Source organism: Cotesia typhae, unplaced genomic scaffold, assembly GCF_013202065.1.
Source record: "Cotesia typhae breed Kobodo isofemale line unplaced genomic scaffold, CoteBio_Ctyphae contig_22, whole genome shotgun sequence".
NCBI lineage: Eukaryota > Metazoa > Arthropoda > Insecta > Hymenoptera > Braconidae > Cotesia > Cotesia typhae.
The window spans coordinates 3,482,128-3,497,680 of record NW_027423728.1 but is presented as its reverse complement, the minus strand read 5'-3'; the positions used below and the strand labels follow the sequence as shown (position 1 = coordinate 3,497,680).

Sequence of the window (15,553 nt, the reverse complement as noted above, 5' to 3'; positions counted from 1 at the left end):
TTGTTATAACTTTCTCTTACAATTAATGTAATTACCATTAATAATCAACATAAATCTTTTTAATTATATTGTGAACACTGTATCTAATATGTACTTTTAAATTATTAATTATTAACTCTACGTATTGTTAATGGTCCTGAACGAGTTTAGAACTCCAGGATAAAATAACATTTTTTATCTATCTACAAATAATTACAAAAATTATAGTAATACAATATTTATTTATTATAAAATATGGATTAATAAAAATTAAAGGCAAAAAGGCACTTTATACGGTTAATGTGACATAATAAAATATTTTTATCAAAGAGATTCAATATTAATAATTAATAATAAAATATACTTTGGTTAATTAATTAAAGTGGCTATTTAAAAATCCTTATTAAACAAAATGATTTGATGTGATTAAAAATAATTAATTTTCTAATTATTTTCAATCATGTAAATCATATCTTTCATGGGCATTTAACATTGTGAAATAATTTTTAATAATTTTGTTTAATAAGGGAAGGCAAGATCTATTCAGTGAAATTTTAAAAACTGTTCAACTGATTGATCGATTATTTTATGAGGCAGGTATTCTTTTAGGATTAAGATCATACATGCGCCGCATTCGTTTCTTTAATTCTTGAGGAAATTTGTCGTAGCATTTTTTGCAGGCTGGACGTAGGTCAAATTCAAAGAATTTCGTCTTCTGATTCATCTTCTGGTCGCAGAATGCGCAAGCAAAGTGATGAACGCACCAGGCTTTGTTCAAAGCAGTAAACACTGTAAAAAAAAATTTTTTTTTTTAATTTCATTAATTAATTAGGTTTGTTTGTTGTTTACTGCAACAAGAAGTTGAAAATAACTTCTTACCATCACCGGCGATTACTTGATTGCAGACAAAACAGAGATTGCCGAATAATTGATGGTAGTGAGTCTCGCAATACGCTAGACCTTTCTTTTCATAATGACGATGACCTAAGAACGGTTTTTCGCATTTAGCACAAACAAAATGCTCCACGTGCCAATGTTTACCCAAAGCAGTAACTACGCGCTCTTCGATTGGTCGTCGACAAGCTCCACAAATGGGGATTCCCATTTTGTCATGGCATCTTAAGCAGTATAATTCATTCTAAAATTATTAAATTAAATTAATAAATTAAAAAAATATATTATTATAAAAAATTATAATTACCATTTCATTGGCAGCATAACCAGGTCTTGATCTTACTTCTCGAGCATCAGAATTCAATTCTACTCCACAAGCTGTACAACTGAAGTGATACGGATGATAAACTTCTCCACGGAATTTCAAGGGCTTGTCGTCAATTACTCCACTATAATTTAATTAATAGTAAATTATTTAATTAATTTAAAGGAAGTTTGATTTTTTTTTTTTTTTTTTTTTTTTTTTTTTTTGAGAAAATAACTTACTGGCATTGGTGGCAAATATGCTTTCCAAGCGCGCCAGCTTTAACTCGCGCATTGCAAGCGTGGCACAAAGCTCTTCCTTGACACTTTATGAACCCAGCATCAGCTAGTTCCCCGTTACACTCTTCGCAACGGAAGCATCCTGGATGCCAGTTGGCATTCATCGCTTTTATTACCCGACCAATTACAAATTCACCTAAACAATTATCTATTAGTAATCGGTAATTTATGGAACAATTTATTATTGATTTTTGTTGAAAATTTAAATACCGCATTTTCCGCAACATGGAGCGAACAACACATGAAAATCATGCTCGCAATATTTTCTACCTTCGAATTCATAGAAAATTCCTTCTGGAAATGGTCTGAAGCATTGAGCGCATCTGAAAAAATTTTAAAATAATATCAATAATTATAGTGAATTATATTAAATAGTCAAAATAAAAATTTTATTTAAATCAGCAGAAAACTGACAATTTTTTTTTATTTTTATTGTAAATTCATTATATATATATAAAAAAAAAAAAAAAAAAAAAAAAAAACTAATTTTTTAAAAATTACTCTCATAGTTTTTTAAATCTTCTACATGTGGAATTTTTATTTTTTCAATAAGAAAAATCCTAAAATTATCCTTTTTTAAGTATTTTTATACTTGTGATTTAATTAATTAAAATAAATCAAAAATTGTTGAACGTCGGCTAATTTTGATATCTTATTTAATTTTCATATTAATTATTCGGTATCAAAAATAAAAGAAAAAAAAATACTTACACAAAACACTGTGTGTGCCATAATTCACCGTGCGAATTGACTATTTTTTCATGAGGTTCAAATCCTTCCCGACACCGGGAACAAAACATATTATCCAAAGACATCCCTGTTACTCTGTAAATTAAATAAATAAAAATAATTAAAAAAAAATGAATCATCTATTTGCATGAAAATTAAGTTAGCCGACATTTAAAAATTTTAATAATTTATTTTATTGAAAAATTTCACATGCAATTTTTTAAAAATATTTCTTCTTCTAATTTAATAATTAAAATAAAATCAAAAAATTAAAAACGTCAGCTAACTTTAGTTTTATTCATCTATTTGCACCAAAAATAAGAAAAATAAAATAGTAATTTAAAAAAAATACCCAGAATGTTTTGGAGCAAGATAAAAATTTTTTTCACCGGAATAAGTATTACTATAATTATTTTTAGGCATCAATAAACTATCTTTTGAGTTCATTCGACGGTGATACAAATCACTACCGTCCAATGGGCCTAAAGGCAAAGATTTTGGTGACAGATCAGCCATATCAAAACAATTAATAAATAATTAGTCAAACAATTACACAATTAATTTAAAATAGCTCACAAGTTTTCAGAAAAAAAATTGATACGTTATCTTTATTATTTTTTCTCTAAATCACGATAAGATAAAAAAAACAACCAGACGCGCGAAATAATATTTAATAACTAAATCTCTTGATAAATTACAATTTTTATTATCACAAAATTAATCAAATATAATTAAAATTAATTTTAAGAATGAAAATTTTTTAAATTCTAAATTCCACTTTATCATCACATGTTTAAAAAATAATATTCAATTATTTACAATTGAATAATAAATCAATTGATTAGATGATATCACTTCTATAAATAGAATAAAAAATATTTCTTGCTTACCCTGGCATTATTTAGAGGTTAAATGTGTATTTATTAAAAAGCACCTCTGTAGATAATTGTGAAAAATAATATAAAAATTTATTTAGCAAATATTTAATTATTTTTAACAAATAAATTACAAAAAACAAATTCACGTGTAAAAATTTTAAATACAATTTTTAAAAAATAATTTATTTGTTAGATAAAATAAAAAATTATCAAGTGACAGCTTAAGTGTCATAAAATAATTAAATATGTAAAAATGAGTTTACTTTTATTTATTATTCTTTAAATAAATAAAAAACACTAAAGTGACGTGTTGCTTGTAAGATTAACAAGAAAATGGAACATCTATTTTAAAATTATATGTCAGTCCCACTACACCCTTTTTACTGCCCACGAAAACGATTTTATTTATGGTTATATTATGAATTTTTTTATCTCTTAAAAATTTATCAACTAAAAAAATTTTTTTTAAATTAATTTTAAAGATAAATATTTAATTATAAACACTGTAACGTCACTTTTACCTCAATTGTTAACTAAATGACAAAATAATTAATAATTAATCCATTGACATCATCAGAATCCAAGAATCCAGGGATTTACAGCAACGCAACGACAACCACACCCACAGACACAAAACCAAGACCTTTACTAACACACATTTAGAATTGACCAATCAGTTTCGTCTATTTTATTCAGTCCTTATAAAGACATCAAAATAAAAATAATTATTTTAATAAATTATAAAGTTAATTTTATTTAACAATCTAAAATACTGATTTTCTTAAAATATTTTAAGTCTAAATAGTTAATAAATAATCAATGAAAATTAAGTTTCAAGATGACACTGGATATCATCCCAGATTATAGTCAGTAATATCTGAGGTGAAAAAAAAAAATTAGATATTATTCAAAACAATATTTGACTATTCTAATTTCTGAAATACATAGAGATATCACTGGGTATAATTCAAGATTGTACGGAGTATAATCTGAATTATACATGGAAAAAAGTAAACAACATTAAAGTTAGCTGTCACTTGACAATTTTTTGATTTTTTTTAACAAATAAATTTGTTCCAAAAAATTATTTTTAAAAAATTGCATTTGGAGTTTTTTAAAATTTCTAAATGTCAATTTTTTTTTATAAATTTTTTTTTTCTCATAATTTATTTGTTACAAAAATTTATGACATTAAAGTTAGCTGTCACTTGACAATTTTTTAATTTTCCTTAACAAAAAAATTTTTTCTAAAAAAGAATTTTTTTAAAAATTGCTTTTTTAATTCATTAAAATTTCTACAAGTCCATTTTTTTAATGATTTTTTTTTTGCTATAATTTATTTGTTGAAAAAAATTAAAACAATTGTGAAGTGACAGCTAAATTTAATGTCATCAAAAATTTTTAAAATTATCAACTATCTGCTAAGTTAATTTTCATAAAAAGTAAACTAATAAATAATAAGTAATGATCAACTGAAAAAAATTACCATTTGAAACAGTAAAATCTATATATTGAAGCGGCAATTTTTACTGTTTAAAACTGTAATTTTTTAAAATGAGAGAGTCGTTATTTACTATAATGACAGCTATCAATCCCTTATTTTCGATATTAAATTATAAATTATGGAATTTACACTTTCTACGTTAAGTTTTATAATATTTACATTTTTGCCACCCCAAAGTCCGCTGTACTGTTTAAAATTATAAGAATTTTACAATTTACTTTTTTCAGAGTACTAGCTACTATCTTAAATTTTTTTTCACCAAAAATATCACTGAGTATAATCTGGGTTAATATCCAGTGTCATCTTGTTCTTTCCGTGTAGCCGACATTTGAAAATTTAAAGAATTTTTTTTCATTGAAAAAATTATTACAAAAAAAATTTTTTTTAAATATTTTTGTGTTATAATTCAATTATTGAAAAAAAAAATCAAAAAACTAAAAATGTCGGCTAACTCTAGTATTAAAAATAATTATTGCATTGGTAAAAACTTATAAATATTAATAATTAAAAATTTTTTTTTTTTTTTAATGATGATAATTGCCGCATCTAGGAAAATTTATCGGAGTCTTAGTCATCTGTGAATGTTCTCCGACTTTGAGAATGAAGCCCATTCCCATTTCCATGTGGTTCGCCAGGTGACAGTGCAAGAACCAGTATCCAGGATTAGAAGCTACAAACCGTATCACAGTAAATCCCTTAGCAGGGACACTGATGTTGTCCTTAACCGGAGCGCGACTGAATTTTTTTTCAACAAGTCCCAGCTCATTGAGCCTCTTTATTTCTTCAAAGGAAACATTTTTTCCCATAGACACCATTGCGACCACGTGGAAATCATGTCCATGCAAATGAACCGGATGATCTTGATCCCGGTCATCAGTAATGTCCGCAAAGACCATCTCAACTAGACTGTCTTTGTTTACGCTGTAAATAAGCGGACATTTACAAAATCCCTCGAAACATTCTTTATTTTTATAATTTTCTTCATTGCAAATTGACGAAGATGATAAATCTTCATACTGCGTTAACAATGGAACTGATGGGAATTCAAAGCTCATGTCATTTATCTGCGGATATGGCCCAGGGGCATAATGTGTCACTGTAAAATAAAATGTTAAAATATTACAGTGATAAACTACTTAAAGATTAAACAAAGTAAGTTTTTTAATTAGTAATTAATAAAAGTACTTACTGTAAGTATTAAATGAAAATTTATAATAAAATACATAATCTGGAGTCCTTGAAATGTCTTTGGACTTATCTTTAGTATTGTTTAAATCAATAACTCTAATTAATGAATTGTTTGAGTAATCTTCAGCTAGGATGGCCATGGGATTTAATAACTGCAATTTAAAATAAATAATTAATGAATTAATTAATTAACTAATTGATTAACTGGTTAGTTATGTAAATAGTTATTTAATTAGTCATATTGTGATGCATGCAAATTGTACAATGATTATGATGGAAAGTCTAGACACTAAAAGATAAAACTATGTAAAATCAATAAAACTAAATATTGTAAAAGTTCATATTACGTTGCTATAAAAAATTTTAATCTTTTGCTAACTGAATATAAAGAATTGGCGGAAATTCTTTTAAGACGAACAAGGTTAAAATGTTTTAACTAATTTTCTAAAATAAAACAATTTTAGTTACTAAATACAAAATAAAATAAGACTTAAAATACTAAAAACCAAATATGAAATAAATCAAAATTTCATTGTAATTTTTCCTTGAAAAGCTCATGAGAGAGTGACTCGGTTATTAATCTATATTTTTAAGAGAATAAATTCACTCCGATGTGACACTCATCGAGACCTTTCATTTGAGTACCCACATCAATTTTTCATATATTTTATATATTTATATATATGTATATATGAAAAATATATCAAAAATGCATGTGGGTACTCAAATGAAAGCTTGTGATAAGTGTAATATTAGGATGAGCTTATATCTTTAAAAATGCCAATAATTAAGAAAGTACAGTGCAATTTAACATAATTAAGAAACGACCTTGTAACTTGTGAAACATTGACATTTTTAAAGATATAAGCTCATCCTAATGTTACATTCATCAAGACCTTTCATTTGAGTACCCACATCAATTTTTCATATATTTTATATATTTATATATATGTATATATGAAAAATATATCAAAAATGCATGTGGGTACTCAAATGAAAGCTCGTGGTGAGTGTAACATCGAGATGAGCTTATATCTTTAAAAATGTCAATAATTAAGAAAATAGAGTGGAATTTAACAAAATTCATCATTTAATAAAGCAAAATTTTATTTATTTCTAGTTGACAAGTCACGGCAGTCACATAGTGAGTCACATTGAGAAATAAATAAATAAATAAATAAAATTAAATGAACTATACATACCACACCCGGACGATTACCATCCTCGTAATTGTTAGAACCTTTGGGTTCTTCTTCTTGAGATTGGTTGTACCTTAGAATAGCAACTTCTGATATCCGGACACCATTTTTATCACAATCTCCTCTTCCACGGTACCTGATCCAGTAATTATCTGGCCTTTGATTAGCATAAAGTACAAAGTCATAACGCTCGCCGGCATTTATAAAGAAAGAGTCAACTAATACAGGATCAAATGCACCACTCTCAGAAGCAATCACTAATAACTGGTGATTGTCCACGGATACTTGAACTGGACAATATATGGGACTATTAAACATTACGCGGAATCTGTATTTTTTTCCCTGGAGGAAAAAAAAATCTTAGTTTGCGTAGCTGACACGTGACAGTAATTTTCTTGAAAATAATTAAATAATTTACCTCGTTTACGTGAAATATTTCTTTAGGCGTTTCGTAAGACGTGTTTTGCGAAATATACTTTGCTTTGGAGGACAAACCATTGATTAAAAAACTATAGCCGTAGACTTTTGAGTATCTATGAAGCACAGTCGCTAATTTATACACTGTGGACATTTCATACCAATGCCAAATTGTCATAACGTGTTCAGCTAAGTCATTGTCGTAGTATTTTTTTAATGGATCGTTGGGTTTTCTCACAATTAAACTACCGTAAAGTCCGTCAGCTTCTTCGAATCCTTGAGGATAAATTTTTAATTATTTTATTTTAATTTTAAATTAGATGTTAATATTTTATTTTAATTATTATTTACCGATGTGTGAGTGCCAAATGTGGGTACCAGCAGGTGATGCATTAAATTTATAAACAAAGTTATTATGAGGTAATATTGGACATTGTGTAATAAATGGTACACCATCCATGAATGGTGTGTCTACTTGATGGATACCATGCCAATGTATTGTCGCCGAATCACTTGCAAAATTATTTATTACATTTACTATTACTGTGTCTCCTTCACATATCTATTGAAAAAAAAATTATTAGTTTGGTTTATTAAAAAATAATTATTTTTATTAAATTACCAGACAACTTTTAGAATTTTTTTTTATTAAAAAAATTATTTTAAATAAAATAAAAAGCTATTTTTAAAAAATTGTTTTTTTTTTTTTTTTTTTTTTTATAATTAATTTCATTAATTTAAAAAAAATTGTCTAATAATTGAAAGATTGTTAAAAAAATATTCAAATTAAATTACCAGACATCTGACAATTTAAAAAATTTTTTTTTATTAAGAAATTATTTAAAAAAAAATAAAAAATTATTTTTTTGGGTTTTATTTAATTTATAAAAAAAAAAATTAAAAAAAATTTCTAATGTTTGCTAATTCCACGATTATAAATTAAATATTTAAATTTTTGGGATTTTTTTTTATTAAAAAAATTATTTAAAAAAAAAATAAAGCTATTTTTGAAAAAATATTTTTTTTTGGTTTTATTTAATTAATAAAAATAATTTTAAAAGTCTGCTAATTTCAGGATTATAAATTAAATAGTAAATTAAATTATCAGACATCTGATAATTTTTTTTTTTATTGAAACAATTATTTAAAAAAAAATAAAAGATATTTTTTTGGGTTTTATTAAATTAATAAAAAAACATCAAAAAAATTTTAAATGTCTGTGAATTTCAGGATTATAAATAAATGACAATTTTTATGTTCCTAAAATTTAGAGACATTTGATAATTAAAAAGAATTTTTTAATCAATAAATTATAGCAAGAAAAATTCCATTTTTAGAAGCTCTAAAAATTTTTTTTAAATAATTTTCTAAACCTAATTTATTTTTCAAAAAAAATTATCTCGTGTCTGCTAATTTAAGTGTAATCAATTTTAGGATTAAAAAAATTAAAATTACACATTCAAAATATTTAAAAAGCAAAAAAAAAAATTTAATAAATTAATAATAAATCAAAAGAAGAAATACATACTTGAATACTTGGTCCGGGTAACATGTGATTAGCAACAGTAACAGGCCGAACATGTCCACCAGCAGTAATGCACCCATTTAAAAAGCAATCCTCCTTATTAAAAGGACAATCATGACACGCGTAACTCATTGAAGTGTACTGCTTGAGTACAAAAGTATATTTACAGGTGCGCTTAATTTTATCATCACAATTTCTGTAACACGGATGCCACTGCCCGCCAATAATTTCTTTTTTGGTCGGAATAGAATGATTACTAATATTTTTAACTGTCTCAAACCTTGTGGATCTGAATGAACTCGAAGATATTCCGTAAAGATATAAAAATAATATAATTTTTAATATAAGTTGCGTCATTGTTTGTTCTAGGTGGTAGGTAGTAACAAAGACTTGTTGTCATTAACAAGTTTGACGAACAACTGACTTAAATATCATCTTCGCGTTAATCTATATTATCAGCACGTGTTGCATATTTTTTTTTCCTCGTTTTTGTTATTCAACTTCAAGTGAAAGTTTAGTTAATGGTAGGGACAAACTTGTTTTAATTGATTGATTACTTGAGAATTTAAAAATGAGTTAATACACACGTATATATATTTTCGGTAATTTATGTAAAAAATAATGGACCCTGACATAAATTTTAAAATTATATATATTTAATTTTAATTCTTGGATTTCTATTACAGTTAAATCTATTTTCAATTGATAATATATTATTAAGATTATGAATACATAATCACATAATTAATATTTTATTTTTACAACTTACAACATTAAACTTTTTTTTTTTTTTTACAACTGTATGTATTTCTTGATAAATACTGGATTAGATAGAATGCTAGATCATAATCATATTATACAAGATGCTCTATTCTAGCACGCACAAGTCACTCAACATACATTGGAATAATAATTAAAAATAAGTTCAACTAATTCTTTAACACTTTAAAACGTATTTCAAATGATAACAGTTTATATTTCATTATCTTTACTTAATAGCTTTAAATATTAAACCTACATTTAGTTATCCTTCTTCATTCTGTTTGAAGTCATTCTGTAAATTATTGAATCGCGTCCCGGATCCATATCCGCGATCGCAACTTTTATGTAGAAAAAAAAAAAAAAAAAAAAAAATTATTAGATGAATAAATTTTGTTTGTGTACTTTTACAGCTAATAAATCAGTCATTGTGTAGGAAACTAATACTTACTGCAAATTGCGATGAGAGAGAAGACAAAGATGATACTGAACCACAAGAAGATATTGAAGATAACCGGATAGTTGGCTGAGTATTTTTAGCCAGATTAACGTCTTTCAACTAAAAAAAAAAAAAAAAAAAAAAAAAAAAAAAAAAATACAATATACACAGTTTTTTTTTTTATTTTTAAACAAATCAATTTTTTTTATCGAGTATTAAAAACTGCCATGTACTAATTTATAATTAATAAATATAAATATTATTTGTCAAAAAAAAATTTTTTTCATTTTGTTTAAATTATGATATTGAAATTGACAATTTAAAAAATTTTTTTAACTAATAAATTATCCACGGAAATAACAAAATTACACTGAATATTCTCCCATGTTTAACTCAGTGTTATCTGTGATGAAAAAAAAATTTCAGGTGATATCAAATATAATTCAAATTATCCGAGTTATTTTTTCGGATTATATCCTGTGTAATCTTACGCGGTATAACCAGAAAAATTACTTTGTCACAACGGAGATTACACTGAGTATAATACAAAAATAATTTAGTATAATCTGGATTATATTTGATTTTTTTTTTCACCACAGATAACACTGAGTATAACGTGGAAGGATATGCAGTGTAATTTTGTTTTTTCCGTGTACAAATTAAAAATAATTTTTAAAAATAAACTCAGGGATAAATTACGTAAATACATTCCTCATGCATGAAAAATAAAGTAAAAGTGCAGAAAGTTGACTAGTAACGCCAAGATATGTAAACAAATATTTTTTTGGTAATAAAAAAAAACGTAATGTAAGGACATTTATGACGTCAGTACCTCAACTGGTTTATCAACTTGACCAGTCATTGATTGAACCTCGTGTTGATAGTTCAATTCATCCGACGAATCATTACTGTGTTCGTTAGTGTTAGTATTTAATTCGGTTGTACTTATGGGTTGGTTAGTATTTTCACTTACACCTTTATTACTTTCAGTTTCTTCGGCATTCAATTTATCTTCCATCGTTTCCTCATTCTATAAAATGTGTTACGTGAAAGGAGTTACAAGTGTTAGTACTTAAGCTTTAGGGGTTTATAAATACGTCTATATATCTATGTTTGATGAAGCGTTACTAGATTTGTGCTCACTCATGCCGTTATTTATAACATTTAAAATGGCTATTTGTTTTATCATCATTTTTTTTACTTAATTTTTAATTTTACTTTATGCTAATTGACTTATTTAATAACTATTCAAAAATAAATACCGATGTGGTCGTAAGTGGAGCAGAAGTTGAATCTTTAGGTTTTTCTGAGCTCGCTGAGCTTTCGGAGGACTGGAAAATTTTTTTCAATCGATAAATTAAGTGATAATCGAAAAAAAATAGACGGAAAAAATTTTTTTAAAATAATTACCACAGGCTCTGCCCGACGAAGTCGTAAAGACTCAATAGATCTGGTATTTCTCACTTTGTTGGCGTCATTTGTGAAAGCAGCAATGACAACGTCACCGTTGTACACCTCAATAAAAGCGTTCGAAATATCATCGAGCACGCGGTTAAGTAAATTGAAAGCTTCTTGAACAGTTTGAGAATTTTTTCCATGCAATTCAATCAGAGGCTGCAACCCAGACACCACCAACCAGTAAATGTCAGGCTTGGAATTAGCAGTAACTGTTGAAGGAACATGTTGAGCTATTGCTCGGAGCAGTTGAATTTCTTCGATGAATTTTCGGTCTTCTTCGATCTTTGGATCTAAAAATTTAACTGATGACTCGTCAATGGCGATCGGCTTTAACTCTCCCAACGCTGACTGACCCAACTATCATTATATTAAAAGAATTAATAATTTTGCTCAATTAATATTTTAATAAAAAATAGACCAACTTACAGCATTGATACCGTCTCCTACACAAATTCTTACTAAAGTATTATTATTATCCCGTCCACCCAGCCGACGACTTACTGCTTGCCAGGTTGTTTCTTCTACTTCGTCGACGATCAGAGGGAAGCGCTGACCACGTGGAGAATCCAATGAGTCAACACCTTCAACCGCTATACTGACCACTGCTTCGGGTGGATTAAATGGGTCTGTTATATCTACTCCTTGCCACTGATGACGCTGCAATGAAAATTAAAATAATAATTTATATTATGAAGAAAATAAGGAAAATTTTATTTTCAGGATAGTCAGATGATAAAATCGGTTTTTTTAGTGTCATTGCAAAGGTCATGACTTAAATTTGTGCCTTTTCAAGGTTTCATATCATTTTCACCGATATTCAATTTAGTATGGTAGATATTTAGGCTGCATTCGAAAATTCTCTATCTCTAGACACATAATTAAGAAATAACCTTGTATCTTGTCAATTATTGACATTTTTTAAGATATAAGCTCATCCCGATGTTATACTCATCAAAACCTTTCATTTGAGTACCCACATCATTTTTTTATATATTTATATATATTATATATATGTATATATGAAAAATATATCAAAATGCATGTGGGTACTCAAATGAAAGCTCTTGAGGAGTGTAATATCGGGATGAGCTTATATCTTTAAAATCGTCAATATTCAAGAAAGTACAATGCAATTTAACATAATTAAGAAATGACCTTGTATCTTGTCAATTATTGACATTTTTAAAGATCTAAGCTCATCCTAACGTTACACTCATCAGGAGCTTTCATTTAAGTACCCACATGAATTTTTGATATATTTCATATATTTGTAATATATTATATATATGTATATATGAAAAATATATAAAACATGCATGTGGGTAATCAAATGAAAGCTCTTGATGAGTGTAACATCGGGATGAGCTTATATTTTCAAAAATATCAATAGTTAAGAAAGTACAGTGCAATTTAACAAAAGTCATTATTTAATGAAGCAAAATTTTATTTGCTAGTAATTAATAAAATGATTATTTACTTAATTAATTAATTATTAATACCTTTCTGACAGTGTATCCTAAGATACCTGTAAAGACTTCCTTCAACAGGGTCTGATTAACTGGATCGGTACCCTTGAACTTCACAGTTTCTGGACTGTGTAATATTACAAAATCTCCATCACAGTAAACTACAAATAAATAATATTTTTTGGATAATTTATGACAAGTAGTAGTGAAAATAAATAAATAAATGCCACACCCAATCAATAATCAACGTCAACTTGTGATTGTTACTCGATATAATTATCAAGTAAATAACAAATAAATTACTTAATTAATATGTACATACCAGATGCAAGTGTGCAGAGAGTTAATACTATTTTTAACATTTTACTTATTTTATAATTAATTTAATAATACGAAATTGTTAAGTTGGATAAATTTTTTATTAATTTTGGTCCTAACCCAATAATCTCGTGAAAATCCGATCATATGACAGTGTTTAGTTGAGTTTTTTTAAGTAGATGCGCTGCTGTTGCAAATACTGTCAAAATATCCGACAGATGTCACTTAATGATAATTTGAATAAATTTTAGTTTTGAAATTTTTATTTATTGTTATGACAATGTCAAAATTAACAAAATGAATTTTAAAAAATATTTTACTACTTGAATTTAAATGATATTTCATTAATTTTTTTGTAAACAAACAAAAAGTTTTATAAAAATTCAAAGAATAATTAATTTTTTTTATTTAAAATACAAAATAAATAAAAAATAAAGGACGTGGTTAAAGGTACCGCAACTGGGAGATACGGGTCCGTTGACATAACCTTTAAAAAAAAAAATACATGTTGATTTTTGTGAATCTAAATAAATAATTGTTAATTGAAAAAATAATAATTAATAATTATTGAGATCCAATTGAAAATTACATCAATGCGTTATCTTAAACAAGGTAAGAAAATTTAAAAATAACTAAAAACAAATTCTTATGTATATGACACTGAAGTTGACAAACATTAGAAATTTTTTTAGAACTTTTATGAAAATTAACTCAGCTGATAGTTGATAATTTTAAGAATTTTTGTTACAAATAAATTATGGCAAAAAAATGACATTTAGAAATTTCAAAAAACTACATATGGAATTTTTTTAAAATAATTTTTTGGAGCAAATTTATTTGTTAAAAAAAAAATTAAAAAATTGTCAAGTGACTGCTAACTTTAATGTCATGGAATCTTTTAGCAATGAAATTATTAATGACACTGAAGTTGACAATAATAATAAAGTTAGCTTAATTTTCATTTAATTTTTTTGTAATAATTTTTTAATAGAAAAAATTACAAAAATTTTTAGATGTCGGCTAACTTTATTTTCATAAATTGAGATACATTAAAAATTTTTTTAGAATTTTATGACGATTAAATTATTACGAAAAATATTTAATTAAAAAATTCTATATGTGAAAATTAATAAAAATTACAACTGAAAATTTTTAGAAGCATTTTGTTATTATGATTGATTTGTTGTAAAAATGTTTAAAATTGACATCTGACAGCTAACTTTAGTATCATAATAATTATGAAAAAAATTTAATTAAAAATTCCACGTGTGAAAATTAAATGAAAATTAATTTAGCAGATATTTAATAATTTTTAGAATTTTTTAATAGATAAATTATGGTCAAAAAAAAAGCAAAGAAAAAATTGACATGTAGAAATTAAAAAAAAAAATTAAAAAATGCAATTTTTAAAAAATAATAATTGAAAAATGACATTAAAGTTAGCAGTCACTTGATTATTTTTTATTTTTTTTAACAAATAAATTATTTTTGAAATATTGTATTTTTAATTTTTTTAAATTTCTATAAGTCAATTTTTTTTTGCCACGATTTATTTGTTAAAAAAATTCTTATAATTATCAAACATATGCTAAATTAATTTTCATAACTGAAAAAAATTGGTGAAAATTTTTAGAAGCATTTCTTTATTATTATTGATTTGTTATAAGTTCAAAAAAATGACAGTTGTCAGCTAACGTCAGTATAATTTATTTATACAAAATATTAAAAATTATTTATTTATTCTAGATGAGACAATCATGTCTGACAATGACAATGTCGATGTAAATGAGGTTTTTGAAAATTTACTACTAGCTGAGGACATTGCCGAAAAATCTGGTTTTTATGAAGGAGTTGAAGCGGGTAAAAATCAATTATTAAAAGGCTATCATCTGGGATATCACAGAGCTAGTGTTTTAGCAGCTCAATTAGGATACTACAGTGGAGTAATTGAATATTGTCTGCATGAAAAAAATTTTTCTGCCAAAGTTTTGGGACAAGCCAAGAAATTGAAAGATGAGATCAGGAAGTTTCCTAAAGACAATGATGAAACTTTTGATATTGAACAAGGCTTAGAAAATATTAAAGTTAAATTTACGAAACTTTGTTCGCTAGCGAAAATTAATTCAGCTTACCCAGAAGCTGAAAAACTCGATTTTTAATTTCAAAAAATTGTATTATATATATTTTTATAATCTTC

General features: G+C 25.8%; 4 protein-coding genes and 1 long non-coding RNA gene across 8 annotated transcripts; 2 read left to right on the top strand and 3 right to left on the bottom strand.

The window, feature by feature from the left end:
- Window positions 1–269: 269 nt before the first annotated feature.
- On the bottom strand, window positions 270–3,746 carry Stck (LIM zinc finger domain containing stck). Of its 4 annotated transcripts, none has more exons than XM_074237983.1 (8): window positions 3,605–3,707; window positions 3,096–3,141; window positions 2,188–2,301; window positions 1,687–1,799; window positions 1,420–1,612; window positions 1,181–1,322; window positions 859–1,117; window positions 270–768 (listed from the first exon to the last, which is right to left on the bottom strand). In XM_074237983.1, exons 2-8 carry the CDS (start codon window positions 3,101–3,103, stop codon window positions 566–568), a joined length of 1,032 nt encoding a protein of 343 aa, XP_074094084.1. In that variant the 5' UTR covers window positions 3,104–3,141; window positions 3,605–3,707; the 3' UTR covers window positions 270–565. The 4 variants fall into 4 exon arrangements, with proteins under 4 accessions (XP_074094084.1, XP_074094085.1, XP_074094086.1 ...); XM_074237984.1 differs by lacking the exon at window positions 3,605–3,707 and adding an exon at window positions 3,347–3,488; XM_074237985.1 differs by lacking the exon at window positions 3,096–3,141 and having other exon boundaries at window positions 3,605–3,746.
- On the bottom strand, window positions 3,152–9,413 carry LOC141524239 (uncharacterized). Its single transcript, XM_074237978.1, has 6 exons — window positions 8,920–9,413; window positions 7,743–7,953; window positions 7,393–7,667; window positions 6,978–7,316; window positions 5,777–5,927; window positions 3,152–5,683 (listed from the first exon to the last, which is right to left on the bottom strand). Exons 1-6 carry the CDS (start codon window positions 9,271–9,273, stop codon window positions 5,112–5,114), a joined length of 1,902 nt encoding a protein of 633 aa, XP_074094079.1. The 5' UTR covers window positions 9,274–9,413; the 3' UTR covers window positions 3,152–5,111.
- On the top strand, window positions 5,605–10,276 carry LOC141524246 (uncharacterized). The gene is made up of 2 exons (XR_012478681.1): window positions 5,605–5,739; window positions 10,089–10,276. It is a non-coding gene; the product is annotated as an uncharacterized LOC141524246 (long non-coding RNA).
- Window positions 9,551–13,519, bottom strand: Atp6ap2 (ATPase H(+)-transporting accessory protein 2). Its single transcript, XM_074237981.1, is given in 9 exon segments — window positions 9,551–10,016; window positions 10,127–10,213; window positions 10,216–10,234; window positions 10,947–11,144; window positions 11,377–11,445; window positions 11,525–11,929; window positions 11,999–12,229; window positions 13,072–13,199; window positions 13,361–13,519. Coding segments are annotated over 9 exon segments (1,257 nt in total). The 5' UTR covers window positions 13,401–13,519; the 3' UTR covers window positions 9,551–9,936.
- Window positions 13,520–13,689: 170 nt separating this feature from the next.
- Window positions 13,690–15,515, top strand: LOC141523912 (uncharacterized). The gene is made up of 2 exons (XM_074237484.1): window positions 13,690–13,968; window positions 15,103–15,515. Exons 1-2 carry the CDS (start codon window positions 13,950–13,952, stop codon window positions 15,513–15,515), a joined length of 432 nt encoding a protein of 143 aa, XP_074093585.1. The 5' UTR covers window positions 13,690–13,949.
- Window positions 15,516–15,553: the final 38 nt, after the last annotated feature.

Coding starts and splice junctions, on each gene's coding strand:
- LOC141524239 (XM_074237978.1), bottom strand. CDS start 9,273: ATGACGCAACTTATATTAAAAATTATATTATTTTTATATCTTTACGGA. Junction 7,317..7,392: donor AAATATTTCACGTAAACGAG/GTAAATTATTTA, acceptor TTTTTCCTCCAG/GGAAAAAAATACAGATTCCG. Junction 5,684..5,776: donor ATTTTCATTTAATACTTACA/GTAAGTACTTTT, acceptor TTTATTTTACAG/TGACACATTATGCCCCTGGG.
- Stck (XM_074237982.1), bottom strand. CDS start 2,721: ATGGCTGATCTGTCACCAAAATCTTTGCCTTTAGGCCCATTGGACGGT. Junction 1,118..1,180: donor GTTATGCTGCCAATGAAATG/GTAATTATAATT, acceptor TAATAATTTTAG/AATGAATTATACTGCTTAAG. Junction 769..858: donor TCAAGTAATCGCCGGTGATG/GTAAGAAGTTAT, acceptor TTTTTTTTACAG/TGTTTACTGCTTTGAACAAA.